Below are 23,846 nucleotides of genomic sequence, written 5' to 3' on the forward strand. Positions count from 1 at the left end.
CTATATTTGATCGCTGTCAGAACACAACTAACCCCTTTGAAGATCAAAAAAAGCTGAGCCAATTATCCGTTGTACAGAAAGATTCATGATGGACATCATAATGTTGGAGAAACTTGGAAGATAAGAAAGAAGAGAGGTTGAAACTCCTCCCTCGTAAAGGAAGAAAAAAAAAAGCGTATAAAATGTGGGGTGAAGGTTAGTTGGGCGAAGAAAAGAGGCTAATAAGTTGGGAAAAGACTAGACTCTAAAGGTGAAATTGAAAAAGAGACCTACAACCAAACTTGGGTCCTCCATGGTTTCATCAACATGTCCACAGCCTACTAGAATGGAAACACCCCCCTCCTTTCCCATGTGATCCTTTGTTTCCTTCTCTTCATCACTTTTACCCCCTCCCTAGCCTCTCTCTCCTATTCATTTACTCGTGCACGACACTTATTTCGTTCAGTTATTCCGTTCAGTTATATCAAACACGAGAAGTCGAGAAATTTAAATAATTCATATTTAAACTCTCGATCTTTTGTTATCGAGACTGAGATACAACTAAAAGTGAGGCAATCAAAGAAGAGATTTTCTATGGTGTGCCCAAGGACATACAATAGTCCCTAACTCCAATAAAAATAGCTCTTTTTGATTAGTGGATGAATAATAAATGAGAATGGCCCCCTGCATTCACATCAATTCCACCAATCAGAATAGGCTATTTTTATAAAATTTAGTGACTATTGTGTGCACTTGGACACACATTAGAAAGACCGATCAAAGAAATGCAACTAAGAATTAAAAATATCTATACAAGATGTGAATAAACTTGGGCAATCTCTTTATCTCTACTTTATTAAAAAGTGAGTCTAACTTACACTTGAGCTGTTGAGCATGCAAACACAAAAACAAGTAAATATATTATATGTGGCTGTGTGTGATGCACGACTGAGGTGCTATGTTCAAACTTGTTTCCAGCTCCATCACTACATTTTTGTAACATATCAATAATGGCACTTATATCTGGACTGAATAATAATTTAGATGAAAACTGAACCATTTGTATCTTTCTTTCTGGTGTTGAGTTAATTTTGAACAAGTAGTTAATTGTCTTTAGCAAGGACAACTAACATTACATACTTGTGTTTATGCAGTGAAATAGTAATTGAGAAGGTTTGTTTAAGTAATTTTGTTCCAGTTTTTTTTTCCCATCTTAGACCAAGTAAACACAGCAGAGCAGACTGTGTCAGAATGTATCTTGTCACAATCATGTTTTATAATATTATGAGGAAGAATTCCAGATTTTGGTTGAATGTGGTTGTGGCCTTTTTTTTTTAATTTGTTATCACATCACTGCTGCCTTGCAATTCCTTTAATTGAATTATTAGCATAGAACAGAAACATATAAGAAAAAAGTCATAATCTTTTTTACTGCCAGTCAACAACACATGCTACTGGTCTAACTTGACTGGAATGCAGATCTGCCAATAATCAACTTACAAGAGCACTGTTCTATACAGATCTCTGCAACATATCACCTGTATTTACATAAAAAATAAATGTTATATCACGAAATTTATGTCATAAAACTTGTACAGTTGTTAGGGTTGAAATATATTTTAAATTTTTTATATAAAACGTTTTTCTGATGAATTCTTATTTAAATATAGTTTATGTATATATGATACTATATATCCATCCATGGAAGTGGAAATGGTCAATATAAATTGTTAAACTTGACTAGAATAAGTATATTTTATGATCTCATAAATCATAGCAGGCTAGCAGCCCAGTCAAGTATTTCACCCAAAATTTGACTCCCTGGCATGGAACTTTCTCCCAATATATTCCCTCTTTCCTTTTTTTTTTTACAGTTTTTTTCATTACTTGACACATATAAAATATAGTTTCATAATTTATTTTTAAATTTTTTCTTTTTTGTATAAAAATTTAAACATTAAATTTTTATTTAAAAAAAAGTTTTAAAAATAATTTATTACATCATATTTTATGAGAGAAGTCAAAAACGTGCCATCATCTCTCGATGTAAATAATTGAGGGGAGGGAGTAATGCTGAACAAAAAGTCCCCAAACAGTACTGTAAAAATGGCTACTGATTGTGGAAAGACCGGTCAACATTTCCCTGGCAATGCTCTGCAATAGCCTACTCCATAAATACTTTTATTTTCCCTTATATCAAAAGATTACATATACACATTGTGCCATTGTGGGGACATGCTAACAAATATTTCTGAAACTAATTTAAAATGGCATCAAATATATATAGCCAAAACTCAAGCATAGTTTTCCTATTGCTACCTATCTCATCTCTTTCTCTTGTTTCTCTCTTGGCAGAACTGGTCTCTTCAAATCTTTCTCAATCTTCTCTGATAGAAAAAATACTACTAGTATGAATAATTATGATCACAGAGACAACAAGGGTGGCTGTTATTTTCACCCAACAGAATTTGTTGTAGGAGTGTGTCATATGTGCTTGAATGAAAGGCTTATAGTTTTGGCTTCAAAGCAAACTCATCAACTTCACAGAGCTAAAAGCAGGAGTTTTGTTAGAGACCATAGTTTCTGTCATGACCAGAAGCCTCAGGCCAACGTGGCTTCTTTACCCAAGATCTTTGCCATAGGTTCTTTGCTCAACCGCTTCGAGTTTCGACACCGGAAATCTCAGGATCTGGACTTCAGTGATGCTTCCTCCAGTCATGAAGGTTTGTCCAATATTTCTTAGTTGAAATCTCTCTAATTTTAACAACTTTCTCATCATGTTGAAACAGATTATAATTTTAGTTAATACTTTCTTTATAATTGAAAAAACAATTGTTTGATTAGTATATTATTAAGACCATCATGATTTGAATCAGTAACATGATCAGTCAGAAAACGGTCAATCTGTCTCATTAGGCAGTGACTACAGATCCATCATGATTAAACAAAACGACCAACTATAATTTAAACATTGGACTAATTAACGATATTTTTTATTCGAAATTTAATTGCAGATTCATTTATTTCAATCAAGTTCGAAAACAACAATGGGGTAGGCTCATGGGAGAAGAATGCAAACACAGTTTCAAAGGTGTCTTTAGAGCACTGCAACTTCTCATGGAAGCAGAATGAAGACAAGGGGTCAAGCAAGACAGTGGTAGAGCACGTAAAGCCACGTGGCTCGACATTGAGGTGGCGCAAGCGGATTGGTCATCTGTTCCAGGTCAGCAAGTGGAAGAGGTCGAGTAAGACAAGTGCATGCCATAGTGGTAAGCTGGATGGAGGCAAGGGGAGGGTGAATAGTGGTTGGATAAGAAGTCTGACAAAGAGGAGGACCAAAGAATGAAAAAGAGACATGCAATGCAAATTCATCAACTTTAAACTTTGGTTAAAGACTTAAAGTTAAGATATGGCTAGCTAGCTTCCACCACCCCGTGTCTATACATTTATATAACTACTTTTGAGTGCAGGGGCTTGATTATAAAGTCAGAGATGTTTGAGAGATTGAGATGATATGCTGGATTTCACCTTCATTATTTTGCTTCTACTCTGTCCTTGATTCTCTCTTGTATGTCTAATGTTTGCCTATTTTAAGTAAATGCAATTTGCTACGGGTATCTCCAACGATCTTGACTATAAATGATGGCGGTAAGACATTATGTAAATTTGTCGAATCTGTAAAACATTAATAACACGAGGAGGTTGACTATCATTACATATAAGGAGAATGTCTAGAGGACATTGTAAATTTTTACAAATAGTTGCATTGATAATACTTTAGTATTGGTTTCCGCTTGGTTCTTATCTATAACCGTTATCAAATGGAATATATCGACTTGGTTTCTACCTTTTAACCGTAATCAGATCATTTGAAATTGTTTTTCAGATTCAGTCCGTGGGTGTGCAACTTATCTTCAAGTTCCATTTATATTCTAACAAGATGGCACACCATGCTAAGAGAGAAATAGACATATGATTAGAGTTTCCACACATTGGAAACATCTAAATCAGAAGATAAGTGAAGGGCCCAAACATATTCTGCTAATTGTCTTTTAGTTGTCCTCTGAGAATCTAGAGTATCTTGATTGCCTTAATCATCACATGAAACTGAATTAAATTATAATGAAAGGGTGTACACATGCTTTGGTGCCTCTGCAAATACTACAAACACTCTTGATTACCAAACATAAGTTGTTTAATTTTCATGATCATAAAACCTTGTATTTCATCCCATGTGTAGACTGCATCTTTTTTGTTGAGTTGTTTCTCATCACATGGCACACACAAGGCTAGCATGGCATATTTGTCCCCTATGCAGGCTCAAGCTACTTAAAGGACCATTCCTTATAGGACCACCATGCATGAATGTTAGAGAGAAAGAGATTAATGCTTCATATTGGGTGAAGGATTATGACATGAGATCAATTGCACCAATCTTCAACCACACATGAAATTATTTAAGATAAAATGGACAATTGGTAAGGGTGTCAAGTAAGTCTTTCCTTGATTTTGGTGGGGGGAGTAACAATCATAGCAAGGTCCCAGTTGATCTGCTTATTCTTAACTTTCAAGATTTCTATTAGCTGTTTATTAATAATGAGTAGGACTGGATTTCTACTATTATCACTGATTCTGAATGGGCTAAGTTGGACAAATCTGATTTACCAAATTTCCATGATATAAGATACTCCATTTTTTTTTTTTTTTTTGAGCAATACTATCTAATTTATTTTCATTTACTGTCAAGGAAGCAAAAGATTGCCTCACATGCAGCTACTGAAACATGAGTATATCAGTATAGTACAGTAGCAGGTAGATTTTGCAACCTTCTAAAGGGTACTGGCATATAAAATATTAACTGAGCTATAAATGCAGATAGAATTCTGCTGTTTCTAAATTATTCAGGGATGATTCATGATTGGGTTTAACTGATTAATTATGTTAACTATACTTGCAAACTTATGAATATCTCCCGCAAAAGTGAAAACGCGAGAATAATTGTTCAACAATTTTAAAAAAGAAAATGTTATATACAAAACTTCAAAAGTGAAAGTGCAGAACTCGTTCTCACATATTTTCATGCTAAAAATATCAAAAAAGAAAATGATATATACAAAACTTCAAAAGTGAAAGTGCAGAATTCGTTATCACGTATTTTCATGCTAAAAATTTCTCCATAGAGGACGTCACCCTGACCACTTAATTAATCCAGAGGCAAATCCGCAAAATTATCATATATATGCATAATGTAGACAATTAATTTACCCTTGAGCCTTCTCACGGTATGATAATCAACATAACTACAGTGAATTTCAGTTTGGACTTAAAATCATATCAAAGTTTGATAAATTTCATTCAATCTTAATGAAATATGAATGAATATGATTATCTGCAATTGGGATATGATTAACGGGAAAAGGTCCCTTAATAAGCCCTAGAACAAAAGAATAAGGCCAGAACACTAAAGTGAAGAAGCTTTGTCTAGCTTTATCTTTATCATGACAAGATGGAGGCTTCTCCTAATTTATGCAATAGTCAATGAAACTTTTGAGCTGCACATTCTTTAGAGGTGTGAGGGTGGAAGTTTCCTCTCCATGCTTTTCAGTTTTCAAACAAAAAAAGAAAGTGTGATGTACATTAATTTTTAGTACCAAGCCATGACTTTTAGACACATTGTATTTTTTTGCCCGTGTGTGTTTTTCTTCTGCCCCATTTCTTTTAATTTTTTCTCCTTTTCTCTGTATTTTGGTTCAGATTAGATAATGGTGCACACACTAGATTCTCCTTGCATATATTTTAAACTTGAGACACAGCATGTGTCAATGTTTCTTCCTTTTTCTCTGCAAGTTACTCCCTCTGTTTTTTTTTATATGACACTTTTGACTTGGGCACGTAACTTTAGGTGGGTTGACCGGATAGTAGAAATCATTATTTTTGATTGATTTTTTTTGTGAATTAAAATTTTGATTGTATATTTTTATTCAGAAAAAGAAAAATTCAAAAATAATACTTTTAACTATCCGGTCAAAGCACTTAAAAGTGTGTGCCAAAAAGTCAAACGTCATATATTAAAAAACAGAGGGAGTATTTAGATCATCTATAATGTTTTTGATATCGAGTACTCTCTCAGTCCATGTGTTTACAAACGAGTTGAATACAAAATTTTAAAATTATATATAAAAAATAGTAGGAAAATTTTACCTGATAAGTTTCAAATATAAAAAATTGGAAGGAATATTTTAAAAAAATTATAAAAAAATGTTTTCGGCAGAGCGCATATTCCCTGCAGCGTTTGAAGCGATTTTTTGTCCTTGATACAAATATGGGAGTGTATAAGTTTGTGCATTGCGGTAAATTAAGCTACAATGCAAGAAATATGTGCAAACAGATTGAATAAATGGAATCACTTATTCCAACTCATTTCTCCACTCCTGAGAGGACAAAAGGGTAAGAATCTTAACTCCATAACTTGGGTTCCCAAACATGCTAGATCGCTTAACTTTCATCATCATGTCATGTTTGGAGGGTGGTTGACGAAGAATGTGAACCAAAATGTGCTGGAAAGGTTTCACACCATGGACAAACACCGGGAAATCCTAATACTAAACGAGCTATTCAAACTTTGTTATACACTTTTACATCCCGCGGCTTGCCGTCTTCTCATCATATTCCACATATTTTGACTATACTTTTATTTAAATCAATAATTGATCATTATATGCTAAAATATTAATGGGTATAAGTCATTTTTATGAATAAACTACACTTTCATAATATCATGTCTTATGAAAATAACTCACTAAATAAATTTAAATTATATTCCGCAAGCATTTATAATACAGATATTGACGATATTTCTTCTATTAATTTGTCTAGTGTGTGCGCATGATTACATATTAAGAGCTAAATTTATGCATTTAGCTTCATTTGATTGATGTGGTTGTTGTATGTGGAGACCGGATAGTCCATCATTATCATTATTAAAAATATAAACCAATTAAAATGAGTCAAAAACATAAAATTTGACGCTCAGCATGTGTCCATGAGCACATTATAGATAACCTCTTTTTCTATTTCATTTAGGATGCTTTTCATACTTGCGAGCGTGGCGCAATTTGATAGCAAGTTGTAGAACTTTTAATTAGACTTTAATAATCTACCCCCTCCGTCTCACTCATTTCCATACTTCATTTCCCCGATTTCAATTTTAGGCGCACACTGTTTGACCTTATAAGTGAAGTAACACTCTTATTGGACTAAAAGTTTGTACTGAAAGCAGGATCAGAACGCTCTTAGCTAAGCCTTAGCAAGGGCGTCCGCAAACAAACTCTTACAAGGAAGATTCTAGTTATTTCTTAGGCTCTCATTCTGTCATATAACTGCAGACATTTTGCCCATCAGCTTGTTGTTGCGATTCCAACGTTGTTAGCTTAAATGCTCTCAGAAAACTGATTAAGAGAATCAATGCTTGGATCAATGAAATATTAGCTGGACCATTCCCTCCTCTTTGGAGAGCTACCTCTTTGCTTCATTCTGCTACTTAGATCTTCCATAAAACTTATAGTACAGACAAACATGGGTAGAATTGTGGGACAACTCATGAAAGTTAACTATCTTTCATCAGAGTGGTACTGTATTAAGAGGTAGTTAATCTTACAATAGGTGGTTCGGACAGCACCTGCCTAGAATCTTGCATTTAACTCCACCAAATGTTGCATATTTTCCAGCCACAATATTCACATTTACAGAACACACTTCAGCAGAAGCAGAAGCATCTTGGAAAAATTACTTTAACACAACTATATAATCATCTTTCACTAAACACTCGTTGATGTAATGATCAAACTAGATCTCCTACTACACAGGTCAGTACAGCTGCATTGATCTATGTTATTAGCAGCCAACAAAGCATTATGAATTCACTGACTACATTCAGGGAAAGCAAAACAGAATTATCTTTGTCATACTCATCTCAAAAAAAAAATTAGACTGTGTACTAGTATAAGTAGTAACTTTTTTTGGTTTAATCACTCTAAAATAGCTTATTGCCAGGTACAAAACACAGGCTGAATACAAAAGCTAAGAGTATAAAAATATATGAACTTGTTGAATATCAGTTTTCAACTTTTTTGGAGAAAGAAAGTATGAAATAAAGACACAATGGGACTACCACAAAAGCTCCCAACTTGAGTAAATCCTCAGTTTCTCTTGAGATTGCACCAATTCTAGACCAGTCTCCACTATACCTGCATATTAACATTTAACATTCCATATTAAGCAGAGAATCTCAAAATTTTAATAATACTTATTGACTGGCTATTAACAGTGAGAACAAGTTTTAGTTAATTACCCGGCATCAACGAATCCCAATCCAAGAATTGCTACGACAGATTGAGCAAGAACTTTTTTGGGAACTTTTATTGGAAAAGCAGAAGGTTTGTCATCTGTTTTCCCATAACTTTCTTCCCTTTTAGCTGATGTTATAATTCTTGAAAATTTTCTGCCAATATTATTTCTATAGAGATGAGAGGAAATACTGGTGAAGATGATAAAATTCTTCCCTGTGAGCAGCATTTTATTGGCCACACAGTCTGCACTAAAGGAATCATTGATGAGGCTTAAATTTCTAGTTCTTAAGAGGGGTATTATGGTCATATCACAACAAAGTAGTTTAGTTCAATAGCCCTACAAGCTGTGAGGTACTTGATGAGTCCATGTATCCATCCCTAGAACTAGGGCATTCACTTTGGCTTTTCAAAAATTTTATTTTAGTTTGACACTCAAAAAAGTGCAATGCCATGATTGGATTCTGGGAGGAATTAGTTAAAATTATAGTAGATCACTGAGAGCACTTCTGAAGCGAAATACTTTCTGTTGCCAACGGCGAGGAATCTGCAAAACAGGAAGCTGCAACCAATAGTCCTACTTGGCTACTCCTAGCTCAAGCACACACTCAAATTCCAAGTACTAATATATATGGAAAATTAGGTGATAGGTAATACAAGGAAGGAACATAATTCAGTGAGTTCTTCATAAGATTTTGATGGGTGCCTTGTAGGCTGTAGCTGACCTTTGGTTGCCAAGCCCTTGTGTGCACAGATTATGCAGCTCATTAAAACCTTTAAAAATGAAATGCTCAGCGGAGGCAAATATATACTACATAGTAGTGCAAAATTATCAACCACGTGATCATTTGTTCACTCAAAAGATCACATAGATCAGAATGTTTGAAAGAGTACTGATAGTATATATCTCCTACTTAATTATCTGCTGTAATAAACTCTGTACTGAGATGGCCATGCTCTTATGTATTCTACAAGATACAGTTACCACTACACTGCTGCTACATAGATGCAGCACTAATAGCAATGTACTAAACTAATACTGAACACAGAATGCTGAAAAAACATAATGAATTAAACATCATGAATGATCAGCAATGATGCTAAATTGAGGAGGAATGGATCGATTTAACAAGAACAACGTTTACCACTATTACAACCACCAAAGACTGTCACAGCTGAAAGAAAGTTTCTCACCACAACCCTAGCAAATGTAAAACTGACTTAATCTCATACTACCAAATGACATGCTAGTATGCTACTGCATTATGGACAGTAAATTCCATCGTATTGAACTAAACCTTCTAACTTTACATTCAAAATCTATTGAATTTTGATGTATATGAGATATCTCCCCTTATTCCTGATCATCGATTACTACTTACTAGCTTCCCCATATGCACAGCTTCCGTTAGACAGTATCTTTGCAATGTGCATCAACTTCCTGATGAACATCAGATTCTTGATCTCGTTCCCATGTCAATCTTGACAGTCGAAAAAAGCTATAGTCACCTCCAGGTTTAGCAAAATCTTGACGCTCTGGGTTTCTGCCTTTCTCTGCTACAAGCTTCTTGTACTTGGTCTGCAACTTGAGGACTTTTTCAGTCAACTGAGATTCATTGATACATCCTCCTTTCTGGAGTTCGGAATTGAGATAAGCAAGCAGAGAATGCTGTGGGCCAAGTGTAGTTGCAGGCTGATCAAGAACATATGGTAAAGACCCAAAATATAGTTTGTACCCAAAAAGATTTTTCAAGGTCCTAAAGTCATCATCCTGTTCACTTGCCGATTCTGGAAATAACAGATTCTGATCCTTAGGACACTGCTTTCCACTCGATTGATCATTCTCACAAGCAAATTTTTCACACTTCCTTTGAGCATAGAATTCATCTAATGCAGCGTTTTCTGCTACCAAGGACTCCTCATCAAGACCATAAAATGATTGAACTTGGGATGAAGGCTTAAGTGGCAGATTGAGGTTATTGAAATCAACACCATAAAAAGAAGAAAGAGGGAAATCTTGAAGCACCAGTAAGTGTTGAAAATCAAAACCTGAAGGATACACACTTTGTTCCCCTTGTTCACAACTACCTTCTTCTGCACGAGCCACGCCTTCTTGAATGCTTTCTACATCAGACCCTCGTGACACACAAGGCAGAGGAACGCAGCTCTTTTCCTTGATCTTAGTCTGCCTCATCTGCAAGAGAAGGTCATCAACATTATCTTCTCCTTTGGCTTGAGTTTCTCCAGTTGGAATTTCTTCAACTACATTAACTTCACCCTGCACACCAACCGTCTCTTCTTCTTGGAGTTCTTGTTTTCGGGTTTTGGCTTCTGAGGTTTTCTTGATTTCCTCCTGATCACCTGAGGTTTTGGATTCTGGGGTTTTCTTGATTGCCTTCTCATCAACAGGGGTCTCTCCGGATTCAATAATTTCAGCAATTAAGTCCTTCCACCAGAGACCAAGATCAATATCTTCCACTTCATTGATTTCTTGTTTTTGCGCCTTGCCCCTTGAGAAAATCTTTTTGGCCTTTGAGAGAATTTTCTTGAATGGGTTTTTTTGTTTAAGGGGACGTCTGGTTTTGGTTTCCTGAGAAGGGAGAGATGAATATAGGTTTCTGGTTTTTGAAGACATAACTAGGTTTCCTGTGACTAACGAAAGCTCTGCTTCAATTCCTTTATTCGTAATGGTGCCGTGTGTATTTATTATTTATAGGCATGGTGGGTAAAGGAGTCATTGTGTTTAACTGAAATTCAAACATAATTAATTAGCAAAAAAAAAAATTCAAACATAATTTTTTAGTTTTGGTTGGGAACCGGGAGATCGGTGGTTTATCCTATTTTTCAAAGGGTTACTTCTGAAAAGTAATTAAAGGCATAACTGTTTCTGTAAATAATACATGTTAAACACCTATAATTACTTAAAACTAAAAATTATATAAATGTGAGCTTTTCTTCTGAATAAATTCTTGTTTATTTATCTTTTTCGTTGTCTCTGTGTTTTTTATATGATGCATCCATCTCCATCAACAATATTTTTCTGTGCACAGCCAATAAGAATCTCATGTTCAAATCCTTTCTCATCAGGCTCACCCGATGGCTCTCATCGCTGTTTCAATATTTTGTCGGTATATTCAAATAAAGACTTTGCTCACAGAATGCCTTGTATTCTGATTTCTCTGTTAAACTAAATTAGCCAGATTTGAATTATTTCATCCTCACCTACGATTTGAATCACAAAATCGATTAAAAACTTGAGGATTCCTAATCCCTTTTTCAGAAATCCCATGGCGCGTGTTTGCTTTGTGTGTTTTTTTGTTTTTCTCATGGATATATAAAAACTAAAGAAAGCTATCGACGAGACTCGACTAATGATTCCACGATCTCGTACGGGAGAGATAGGATAGCGGTGGTAGCCAAAGAGGATGGTGGTGACGGCGGCAGTTCCGAGATCAGGATGAGGATGAGATCCGTGTGTCGGTTTCAGAAAAGATGCATTAATTGTGCCTTAATTGCGGCGTTAATTGCGGCATTAATGTTTTGTTAATTGTGCCTTAATTGAAGGCTTAATTGTCTCTTTTATGAGTTATGTTTGTGGAATGTTTTGATCACAATTAAGTGTCATTTATTGACGTATTTTTATTTTTAATTAATTACTATTTAATGTTGGTGTACTTGAATTATTTCCATACTATTTTATCTTTAGTGTTCGCTAACTATTTTTATTTAATGTTTATAATATCTTGCAGGTTCAATGTCAAATATTACACTGTACGAAATTTTAGAGGTAGCAGATGGAAAAGGACATAAGTGTACAAATCATTTTAGCATCGGAGGATACGAGTTTTATCTTTTAATTTCTTTGTAAAGGACGTATATTTGCTTTGTAGGGTACTCTTTTTTCCCCTTGAGTTTTTTTCCCATAGGTTTTTTACTCTTACGAGGTTTTAACGAGGCCCAATTGGTGGGTTTTCTTTTTGGACATTAAAGGTCCTATCGTCTAAGCGTCCGGGAGTACTAGCTTACTCTTCGGTTAGATGGTATACTTTTGTGGATGAAGGAAACTATGTTCCATCGGACATTGTATCTTTGATATTTAGTATCAATGGAAATTTATTTTCCTTTTCAAAAAAAAAATAAAAAAAATCTTGTTTATTTTATATAAATGTGAGAAATTATTTTAATTAGATTCAGCCGTCATGAAAATGAACTCAATTTTGGGTTCCGAAGTGAAGAATAGCCGTTTACATATACAATAGCATGCAGTAATCTTAATCTCAGGTGGACCCGACAACCGACGATTCGAACTCGTGATTCTTTGGATCAATGCAGAGCGTCGTTTCTATTAAGACAGCTCTCACACTCCATCTTAATTTAGATTTTACCAATATCCGACCCGATTTTCATCATTATCGAAGATTTCAGCCTCTACTTGTAATTAGAAGCCATGAGTTGCCTATACAGATGATCCCTGTAGCCCACATTTATAACAACAGCTCCATCATTATGGTATTTAATTCTTTATCCACTGAATCTGTTGTTGCCAGTTTCTGCCAACCAAAGTATACCTTAAATTTAATAGACAGAGACTTGAATATAATTAGCTTCACATACCCCTAAACATTTTCGGTGACTACTGGGTTAAAATGATATTCTGGGAGGTTAAGTCGCATATGTTGTTGTCTCTTCTTTTGTGTGATGAAGTATTTCACTAATAATTACTTGTCCCCAACAATTCACTGACATTTAGGAATAGCCATTGGCCACTCAATTAACATATTATGAGTCCAGTTTTTATGTTCCATATATAGAGTATCTGGCACTAGCAAAACAAATGCAGTTGATCACAAGTATACAGTAGTAATCACAATATCTTGTGTACTCGTCAACTGAAACTTAATCTCAAATCATGGATGAAATTCAACATTAGGCAGTAACATTTAAACATTAATATCAGACAAAAATGAAGAACAGACGTAATAGGACTACTGTAGTAGCCCTGAACTTAAGCAAATCCTAACTTTCTTCTGTGATCACATGAAATGCCATACTCAAATTACGCTTTGTTGCAGATTTTTTTATCATGGGCGGCTGCATTAGTTGCTCAAGTTGCACATTAACAGAAAAAAGAGCGAGGAGCACTCAATCATCTTTCACAGTAAAGCCAGAGATCAATTGCTATACATTGCTAGAAATAATATGAAATGCAGCTCATCAGAATGTTAAAAAGTGAAAAAACTCAGCAGAGGCTAAAAACAGCAATGCAAGAAGGCATTGAAGATGTGACCATTTGTTCACTCAAAAGATCATATAGATGAGAATGTTTGTAAAAAGATCCTATGTACTGAAGTACCTATTTCAGTGCCATAAAATACATAATGAATTAAACATTCCATTTAGGGGAAAGAATGATTTACATAGCTGACACATCATTCTATGTCTGATCAGCAGTGAAACTAAGTCGAGGAATGGATCCGAGAACAAGAACAACGTTTACTAAACAAGCAGCAGATACTGATAACCACCCAAGACAAACTCTGAAAATCTACTTCTCAACAGAACCCTAGAAATATGTGAACTGACTCGATCTCGGACTAACAAACTGTGTGCTACTGCATCAGAGACAGTTCTACATATTACAATTATGAACTACCCATCTATATAGCTTCATGCACTGGATTTGTCTACCAACTTTACATTCAAAACTTAAAGAACTTTGATATGTCTATTTTTATACATTGATCATGACAGATAAATGACCAAATGTGCTTCACTTATTTCTGATACCAATTATTAGCTTCCTGATTCACAATGGCTTCTGTAACAGCATCAACTTCCTGATTCACATTGCTTCCATAACAGTGTGAACTTCACGAACAGCATTAGCTTCCTCTTCTTTTCCCCAAACTTTTCTTGACAGTCGAAAAATCAGATGTTCATTGTACGTTGAAAAATCTTCATCAGTAAGATTCTTGCCTTTCTCTTCCACAATTTTCTTGTACCTAGTCTGCAACTTGAAGACTGTATCCCTCAAAAGGGCTTCATTAACCTTTCCCCTGTTCTTACGATTGGAATTGATAAAATCAGCCAGAGAATGCCTCTGCCCAGGCTCATCGATGAAAGGTGGCAGAAAAGACTCATCATAGACTCCGTAAATATTAAGATTCACCAAAGTGGAAATATCATCATCATCTTCACATGTTGAATTAGGAAACAAGAACAGTTCTTGATTATCCTGATCTTGCAACCCCTGCCTATATCCAGAAACCACAACTTCTTGATCAACATTAACTTCAAGAAACCCATAATCCTCATACTCCGGATCCCAAATTCTCTCTGACAGCATGAAAATCAGTTTCTCAGAGTCCGTGGACAGATCTTCTTCGCCAGGCCCTCCACGTCTCTCTTGGACAATCTGGTTGTACTTGCTACGCAACCTCAAGACCTTTTCCCTCAAAAGGGCTTCATCAACAACTAGTCCACTACCAAGATCAGCATTGACATACTCAAGAAGCTCCTGACCCTGTTGAGTTAAAAGACCATCATCAAAAGATGGCAAAGGGCCAACAGAAACTTTGTAAGCAAGCAGACTCTTCAAGAAAGTGGCATCAAGAACTTGTTCAGAGGCTATTTCAACTGGGCTTTTTCGTTGTTTAGAGGGTGTTTCAGATTCTTGGCAAGTGGGAGATGGAGGATTCGAGATTGGGTTTGTTGAAGACATGAGTGTGATTTTTCAGGACCGGAAAAGAGAGAGTTGGAGTGTTACAGAAAGAAAATCTTGGCAGCGAAATAGTATATATAGCCACTCTGCGTGTATGTGCAACTGAAATTCAACTGATAAAGCGAGGGAAAATAACCAACTGGAACGACACTTTTTTTTTTCTTTTTACTTAATCCACCTAGTTGGGTTTAATGGGTTTCGATTTGTTTAGGGGTTTATTTGAAAATTCGGTGATAGCAGCTTTTTTCTTTTCTTTTTATCAATTTAAGTACCAATTATTTTATTAAACCAGCTCGAGGTTCAAACAGGTCACTTTTTAAAAAATAAAATTAGGGACAATCACTATTGTGTAAACTAACTTTAAAGTTGGTCTAGATATTAACCAAAAATTTAAAGTCGGCTACTCGTTATGATTTATCTAAAAATCAATAATTTTTTAAAATTATAATACTTGAAAATATCATAATTAAAATAGAATTGATCTCTTGAAATAAACATTTATATCTCGACAAGTAGAACATAAATCCTATTAGTTGTCTTAATTTAAGCAAAATGCAGCTGATCTGAACTATAAAAACAACTCCTAGCCATTTGCCTGTCACTCCTAAAAGATTCAAGTGCCTATGTTGAATCACACAAACATCAGGAAAAGTTGAGCAATGATCATCCAGTGTTGATATAACAGTGCAAGCAGTCAAGCATGAAAGACTTTCCACTTTCTCAAGCATAGATAATCACTTGATCAGTATAGCAGATTATATAATAATTGCATCTTTTTGCTGCTCTACTTTCGTGTAATAATATTGTTAAGTTGCATTCTATAGCAGCAGGAGTAGCCATGTACAAGGAAATTACTAACTGTAGTGCCATCATACAGCAAAATGAATAAAACTTTGGACTTTATATGATAAAAGGAAAGAAAACAGAAATAGATATTATAATAAGAACAAGATTCACTGTCTAAAACTGCAAATTATTATGAACGCCTAACAATAATCAGCAGAAATTAGTGTTCACCAGAGGCCCATTCGTGTGGTGCTTTGGAGAATTCTGACAAGTACTAATGAATTGCATATCGTCTACCAATTTCACATTCAAAACCTAATAAACTTATGTTGATACCTTGATCATGAGAGACACACTAAAAGATGAAAGAGCTAGCTCCACTTATTCCTGATCATCAATCACTAGCTTCCCAATATCCACAGGTTCTAGTTCAACATTATCTTTGCAATGCACATCAACTTCCCTAAGAGTATCCAATTCTCCGTCTCGTTCCCATATCATTCTTGACAGTTGAAAAAAGCTATAGTCACCAGGTGTGGGAAATTCTTGATGCTCTGGGGCTTTGCCTTTCTCTGCTACAAGCTTCGTGTACTTGGTCTGCAACTTTAAGATTTTTTCAGTCAACCAGGATCCACTAATAAATCCTGCTTTCTGGATTTTCCAATTCACATAAACAAGCAGAGGATGATCTGGGCCAAATCTAGTTGCAGGCTGGCCAAGAACATCAGGTATAAGCCCATAATATAGTGTGTATTTTAAAAATAATTCCAAGATCCTAATGTCATCATCTTCTTCACTTGCTGATTCAGGAAATAATATAATTTGACTCTGATCCTGAGAACACTTATTGCCACAAAATTGATCTTGACGCTGTTGGGAGCACTTGTTGGCAAAAGATTGATCATTTCCACAAGAAGCTGTTTTGCTTTTCCTTTCAGCATAAAACTCATCCAATGCAGCATTCTCTGCTGCTAGGGACTCCGTATCAAGACCATAAAACGAACCAACATCGGATGAAGGATGAAGTGGTAGGCTTAAATTATCAAAATCAACACCATAAAAAGAAGAAATTGGGATGTTCTGAAGCACCTTCAGGTGCTTAAAATCAAAACCTGAAAGTGACGGATCATCATGCACTTGTTCTTCAAGACTTTGTTCATCTTCTTGAGTTTCAGTTTCTCCAGTTGCGGTTTCCTCGTCAGGGGTCTGTTTAACTACATTGTTTTCACCCTGCACAGCATCATGATTCATTTCTTCTCCAAGTCCTTGTTCTAGACATTCAGCTTTCGAGGATTTTTCAATAGTCTTTTCTCCAACAAGCTTTTCTTTAACTGGTGACTTCTGAACTGTGTTTCTTGAAGACATAACTATGAATCTTTTACTAAAATCTACGACGAACAGAGACTTCTAGATTGCTATAGGACGAACAAGAGGAGTGATGGGAATGCAAGTAGAGTTCAAACAGACTTCTAGTTACTGTTGCCTGTTGGATACCAAGTATATATATCCCTAATCTCTCTCGTATAGTCGTTTTCATTATTCAACAATGACTACAATTCGTTGTACAATTTTTTAAGAATATGAAATCGACAAAAATCGAAAATTTTCTCAATATACCATTTTCATTAAAAAAGTTTTTAACAATAATTTTGATGTTGGTTAAAGTTCGAAGAATATTGATAATTATATTAAATATAACTTATCAATGATAAATTATACATATATTTGGATAATCAAAGATAATATTTATTATTAAACTAAAAAATTATAACCAGTACACCAATACTCCAATGTTTTTGAGTACACAAAAGTATTGGAGTACCCGCCATATATTTGTAATATAATCATAAATAATATGTTTAATATAATTATTCAAATATATATATAAAACTTATCATTTATAAATAGTCTTAAACAATATTTCAAAAAAAAAAATAGTCGTAAACATAATTATCAATAAATTATTAATATTTTTAAACTTTAACAAGAATTATTGTTCAGCTAATTTAGTGTCCTGCAATTTATAAAAATAATTATTAATCTATGTTTTGATTACAATATTTATATTGGAGCATAATCAATAGGTTGTCGGATGTAAGAAAAAAAAACAAAATTTCACAAAGAATAATCACCTTTCTTATGTTTTCTTTCGGGGTAATGACCGAACGGAATGCTGGCGTTGTTTCACTAAAGGAAGAAGAATTTGTGGTTAGCAATATAAAAAACGACATGACACGTAACAGTGTTTTGTTGTTATTAAAATTCGAATAGTAAAAGAAGTCTTTGCCAATAAAATCCAGCATAATTCCTGCCTCATCTATACATTATCCATCACACACACTTCAACAATGGAAGTAGATCATTATGCTATTCTTGGTTTACCAAGTGGTGTACAAGGTACCAAACTCTCTCTGCAAGAAATCAAAAAAGCATATGAATCAAAAGCTTTAAAACTTCATCCAGACAAAACTCACATGAATTTTCAGAGACTCCAAAACTCGTATGAGATCCTCAAGGACACCAAAACTCGAAAAGCTTGCGATGATCGTGTTCGAGCGAAACATGAAGAGGTTTTACTGCGCGAGAAAATGAGGAAGAAAAGAGAGTTAGCGGAGGAAAAAGCTCAAGAAGAGGAAGAAAGAAAGAATGTGAAGATGAGGGCTGAGATGAAGAAGAAAAACGAGCCCGAGGTTGACACAGATTTAGATTTTATCCTTAATGTAACTTTAGTTCTTTTAGTTTCCTTAGGTATATTTAATTAATAAGTCACAATAAATTTTTCTATAAACCATGAGTTGAATAAGCGGATTAGTTTTTTATTATTTGACGCTTTGACTTTGACCACTTTAATTGAGTAGTTAAAATTATTATTTTTTAATTTTCTTTTTTGAATAAAAATATATAATCAAAATTTAATTCACAAAAAAATGCTCTGGGGTTTTGTCTTTCTCTGCTACAAGCTTCTTGTACTTGGTCTGCAAGTTTAAGATTTTTTCAGTCAACCAGGATCCACTAACACATCCTGCTTTCTGGATTTTACAATTCACATAAACAAGCAGAGGATGATTGCTATAGAGAAATCGAATTTCCTGTTATAATGTTGTTCTGTACATGCATATGCATGGGGCCGAACAAGAGGAGTAACGGGAATACAAGTAGGGTTCAAACAGACTTCTGGAAAATGACTACTTGTACAATTTGTTAAGAATATGACATCGACATAATCAAAAATTTTCTCAATATACCTTCTTCCTAAAACAATTTTTAACAATAATATTAATGCTCATTAAAGTTGAAAGATATTAATAATTAATTGATAATTTGAATATTATATGTTTAATATTCTCGTGAAACACACAATTTGAAGCAATGAGAAATACAACTTGAAGCAATGAAACAACTGACTTGTTTTTAACATTCTTCAGGTATTTTAGCAATTTCTGGTCAGAAAAAATACCAAAAAAGAACAGCATACTTATATAAAGTCTTTGTTGACAATAAAATTTCAAATTCCAAAATTTTACTTGGAATGAAAATTTTCTGTCAATATTACCAGAGAATTATTAATTTCCTGCACTTCGGTAGACATGCAAAATAAAAGCACCTATTGGCTACCATAATGGGGGAGGGGAGTACCTATTCTGTCATATAAAGATATATGTTTTCGTATATCCATGGCAATTGAACATTGTTTTTATCAACAAGAAGACAGCTAACAAATGCAAAAATCAAGTTAATTTGCCTTCAATATTAACTTCTAATATCGAATAAAGTATGTAAGTACCCTTGTAGATTTAAGGGAGTGCAGCACTTAACCACTTTCAAGTGATTAAATACACAGAGCAAGTTGATGGTGCTGCAATAGATACAATTATTATTCTCTTTTTGTATGTTCTTGCAAATTCATGAAATTGCCATCAAACAAAACAGAAGAGGTTAAGATACATCAACTTTAACTATCCAAAACAATATTTGGTACTAGGCACAGCCGTAACAACAATCTTCACTTTGCATCCACGGACACCGATCAGTCCTGAAAATGACACTAATAAAGTGAGTAGTTGATTCAATTTCTACTTAAAAAGAATCGATGTAAAATACTGATAAAATAGACGTAAAGCATCCATGATCCCGACCATAACAAACATAGATATGCAAAAAGACTATGTTATTATTTTTCATTAGTGCATTTCCTCATCTCAAGTCGAGATGGGGAATATAATGATCCTCCATGAACCAATCATTTCACAACTGACTTGTTCTTTCCATCGTCAATGCTGAGGGTGAAGGCTGAATTTCAACAGCAGCAGCAGACTGGGCCACTGATATTTTCCGATTTAGTTGATGTACCATATTGTTGTTATCTTGTTATAAACAGGCATACATATGTGAAATGTAGAAGTTGCTTAATAACATATAGCTGCTAAAGATTTACAGATCCCAACTATACCCAAGACATATGTATATGTTCAAACATGGTCAATATCAGTAAGCGGGTCTATATGTATAATTATTACATCACATATACATTTCAACATTTCTAAGGTCATCTGCTACTGCTACATGATCAATGTCGCATGAGCACAAATCAGTTTGTTCGGGACACACATGGAAAAAATGAGTGCAACATACACTAAGGTTTGGTAGAGCTAAAACTTTGACATGCAATATAGCATGAATGCTAGAATATATAGATTTGAGAAGTCTATAATTTAGATATGAAAATTTCGGACAAGCCGTCATCAACCCTAAAAGAAAAGAGCAGAAGTTTCAATGTGCCAAATGCTGGCAATGAAAACATAAAAATAAAATACATTTAGGACTTTTAATATCAAATTAATACTAGTAAGAGACTAAGAGTACTTATATATTGTAAGAGCTATTAGCAACAAGACAAAAGCAAGAAGTATAGCAACAATTTCATATATACACTATTTGCAATTAAGTTGCTTCAAAATCAACATTATTCACAAATATTAGATTGATGTCAAACCCTCTACCTTTTTGGAAGTCCCGTCAAATTTAGTAGAGCACTCTGAGTATGCAGAACCAATACCCAATCCAGCACCAAAAGCTACTGATGCCCAGCGGGTCACAGGAGTTCCTGATAAAACATTAAAGATATATCAAATTATTTGTTTTATAAATATCCTAAAGGCTGGAAAGAGTGGTTAGTGCCTTGAAAACTAACAAGACCAATTGTACCAATACCTCAACTCCTTTTATTTTTCTTTTTTCTGAATTAGGTAGTGTATAACAAAATAAAGAGTACATCAGGGCCTAGCCCCAACTCTTGACCAAGCCACAAAAAACCTATCTGAAGACAATCTTCAGGGAGAAAATCGGCACCAAAAAGGGTCAAAAGGACATGCATACAGAAGAAAGCTACAAGGCAAACTTACCAATTAATGTGCTTACAGTAAAGCACACTTAGTCCTATTCTCCAATGTCATAGCAAAAGGTTATATATATTTATAACTAGCGCTGAGCATTTGGTCGGTTCGGTCTAGAAACGGACAACACTGGATAGACCGAGCACCAAATTGTCAATAACCGAGTCCGGTTCGGTCCTTGAAAACTGATTATTTTTAAAATATAATAAAATTCAAAGAATTTTTGACGGAAACATGAATACAAATACGTGAAAAAAGAATAAAGAGATTAATATCTAGGCACATTAGTAAATCAATAAGGTAACAATCAATATAAGTTCTTCATACAAATTTAAATTGCATGATTTAGACTTACAATTTACAAAATATGCAAATTAATCAATAAATAAGTTGGCGCTAGGGTAGAGCAAAGTTGCATTTGTTTAACATATAGTCTATAAATATATAATAATAAACATATACTATATATATTTCGGTCTATTCGGTCCAGAACAAAAACACAAATAGACGAAATCCAAAAAAGTTTGAACAAAACCGGACTGAATTCCATGGTTTGTTTTTCGGTTCCAGTTCGGTTTTGCTCATCCCTATTTATAACAAATATGGATAGTAAACAGGTTGGTAATGCAAAAAAAATAGTTATTACTATCGTTTATAAGATGCAATCTGAAATAATTGCAATGTAACATAAAATCCCCTCTACATGATATGGTAAGCTTGTACTCCCTCCGTCCCACCAGATTCTTTACAGTTTCCTTATTTGGCCGTCCCACCCATTTCTTTACATCACAAAACTTTCCTAAAATAGTTAATGGGTCCCACCACTTTCTCACTTTTTCTTCCTTTTCACACTACTTTTACTCCACCAACTCCCTTTTATATTTTAAAAATCAATGGGTCCCACCACTTCACCCACTTTTCCTTCTCTTTTCCACTACTTTATACATATTTCTTAACCTCCGTGCCCAAACCCAATGTAAAGAATTGGGTGGGACGGAGGGAGTAATAAACTACATTAGTTCATCAATTAAATTAAATCTTTAAAATCATCAGATATAAAAGTGAAAATTTATGATCCAAAGTCACAATTTGGCCAATTTGACCCCAAAAATAGGATTAGTCCCTTAAAAATGGGATGGTGGCACTATCTGCCTTTTTTTTTTGGCGGATTTTTTGGTCTAGTCTAAGCCTCCCAACATTCCCTACAAGCTTAATGTTTAAATTTGATATATTAATATTTTGTCAACAGATTACCTCCCACTCTTTCTTTCTAAATATCAAACTAGTGCCTGCAATCTGTATTGCATATACACTTGTACAAAATACAATGCTCCATATGGTTTAAAGGCCCGAAATTGAAAGGGATTGATGTAAATATACTATCTAAGGGTAAATTTTTCTATATTTTTCCCCTTCCCTCATTCCATTCCTCCAAATCTGAGCTCGAAGCCCACTAATTTGAGAATGAAAGCTCAAGTTAAAAGACTTGAATTGCATTGTTATATTTCATTCTTCCCTAACCCCTTAAAATTTTGTTCACAAAATTGCATCTGAGTCCTTTTTTGTAAACGAACTGAGCAATAACACATGATATTTTCACAATAATGTCAGTAAAAACTCGAACACAACAATCCGACAAGTTTTGCATCAGAAAAACAGGCACAAAAAGAGAATCAATCCCCATCCATCATATAAACGCCACCCCAGCTATCCAAGATTAGGGCTTTTTATGAAAACAAAATCCACATCTCAGACCCTCCAGATCCTAGTTCTGGGTGGAACATCTCAAGTTACAAGCTAAGTCACTTATATGAAATACAATTTTGTTCCATAAATAGCATCCAGCGGCATAAAGATACGCCGGAAAAGAAGCAACATGAAATGTATGTAACAAAACATGTAATTAGATACAAAAAATAATGAAGAAAAAATTAAAGATGGAAGGGGGCGTACGGAAGAGGAGGAGACCGGCGAAAGCGCCGCCGACAGAAGAGTAAACGAATCGACGGATGCCCAAATCGAGACAAGCATCCCACTTTGCGTTAACATCGTATTGTGCTGGGATTTGTTTGTTTTCTGCCATTTCTCAAGGGGGTTCCAGCGGCACTTTCAACTATGTATGATATATATCGACAATCTCAAATTCAATCCAATTACCTAATCTCAATCTGTTTCGCTTTCAATTTATTTGCCCCTTTTGCATTTTTGGACGCGTATATATTTTCTCTGTTTTTTCCTTTCGATTTTGGCACGTAGTTATCAAAATTTTATTATTTACAAAAGATTAATAATAATTTGTAATTGTGTTAAAATATTTAAATAAATTTATATAAATTCATAATTACAATTAAATAAGATGTTATAAAATTTTAGGGGCACACTATCAAGTCTTTCGACCATCAAATTTTACTTTCTTAATTTATTGTACTCAAAGGGCAGTTGAGTTTTATGAGTTGTGTTCTTTATAAATTGTGGCTTTCGTAATCTCCTCTGTGATTTATAAATTTTATAAACGTTGTAATTTGTAAGTTCCGTAAGTTGTAAGTCTCGCAGCTTATAAAATTTGTAATTTGTAGATTTGCCAAAATTTTGTAACGTGAATATTTTTTAATTTACACGCTT

At 34.4% G+C, this 23,846-nt stretch overlaps 4 protein-coding genes across 4 annotated transcripts; 2 read left to right on the forward strand and 2 right to left on the reverse strand.

Annotated features, from left to right (window-relative positions):
* The first annotated feature begins 2,277 nt into the window (after positions 1-2,277).
* Positions 2,278-3,596, forward strand: LOC108216648 (uncharacterized). Its single transcript, XM_017389474.2, has 2 exons — positions 2,278-2,702; positions 2,994-3,596. The coding sequence occupies exons 1-2, from the start codon at positions 2,390-2,392 to the stop codon at positions 3,323-3,325; spliced, it is 645 nt and encodes a 214-aa protein (XP_017244963.1). The 5' UTR covers positions 2,278-2,389; the 3' UTR covers positions 3,326-3,596.
* Positions 3,597-7,954: 4,358 nt separating this feature from the next.
* LOC108217821 (uncharacterized) lies at positions 7,955-8,592 on the reverse strand. The gene is made up of 2 exons (XM_017390710.2): positions 8,330-8,592; positions 7,955-8,225 (listed from the first exon to the last, which is right to left on the reverse strand). Exons 1-2 carry the CDS (start codon positions 8,551-8,553, stop codon positions 8,093-8,095), a joined length of 357 nt encoding a protein of 118 aa, XP_017246199.1. The 5' UTR covers positions 8,554-8,592; the 3' UTR covers positions 7,955-8,092.
* A 9,587-nt stretch (positions 8,593-18,179) lies between these two features.
* LOC135152305 (uncharacterized) lies at positions 18,180-18,593 on the forward strand. The gene has a single exon (XM_064092200.1). It carries the CDS (start codon positions 18,180-18,182, stop codon positions 18,591-18,593), a length of 414 nt encoding a protein of 137 aa, XP_063948270.1.
* Positions 18,594-19,551: 958 nt separating this feature from the next.
* LOC108216382 (MICOS complex subunit MIC10) lies at positions 19,552-23,478 on the reverse strand. Its single transcript, XM_017389137.2, has 3 exons — positions 23,178-23,478; positions 20,832-20,935; positions 19,552-19,864 (listed from the first exon to the last, which is right to left on the reverse strand). The coding sequence occupies exons 1-3, from the start codon at positions 23,305-23,307 to the stop codon at positions 19,859-19,861; spliced, it is 240 nt and encodes a 79-aa protein (XP_017244626.1). The 5' UTR covers positions 23,308-23,478; the 3' UTR covers positions 19,552-19,858.
* Positions 23,479-23,846: the final 368 nt, after the last annotated feature.

Source organism: Daucus carota, chromosome 4 (genome assembly GCF_001625215.2).
Source record: "Daucus carota subsp. sativus chromosome 4, DH1 v3.0, whole genome shotgun sequence".
Lineage (NCBI taxonomy): Eukaryota > Viridiplantae > Streptophyta > Magnoliopsida > Apiales > Apiaceae > Daucus > Daucus carota.

Coding starts and splice junctions, on each gene's coding strand:
- LOC108216648 (XM_017389474.2), top strand. CDS start 2,390: ATGAATAATTATGATCACAGAGACAACAAGGGTGGCTGTTATTTTCAC. Junction 2,703..2,993: donor TGCTTCCTCCAGTCATGAAG/GTTTGTCCAATA, acceptor ATTTAATTGCAG/ATTCATTTATTTCAATCAAG.
- LOC135152305 (XM_064092200.1), top strand. CDS start 18,180: ATGGAAGTAGATCATTATGCTATTCTTGGTTTACCAAGTGGTGTACAA.
- LOC108216382 (XM_017389137.2), bottom strand. CDS start 23,307: ATGGCAGAAAACAAACAAATCCCAGCACAATACGATGTTAACGCAAAG. Junction 20,936..23,177: donor CGCCGGTCTCCTCCTCTTCC/GTACGCCCCCTT, acceptor ATGTTTTATCAG/GAACTCCTGTGACCCGCTGG.
- LOC108217821 (XM_017390710.2), bottom strand. CDS start 8,553: ATGCTGCTCACAGGGAAGAATTTTATCATCTTCACCAGTATTTCCTCT. Junction 8,226..8,329: donor TTGGGATTCGTTGATGCCGG/GTAATTAACTAA, acceptor GTTAATATGCAG/GTATAGTGGAGACTGGTCTA.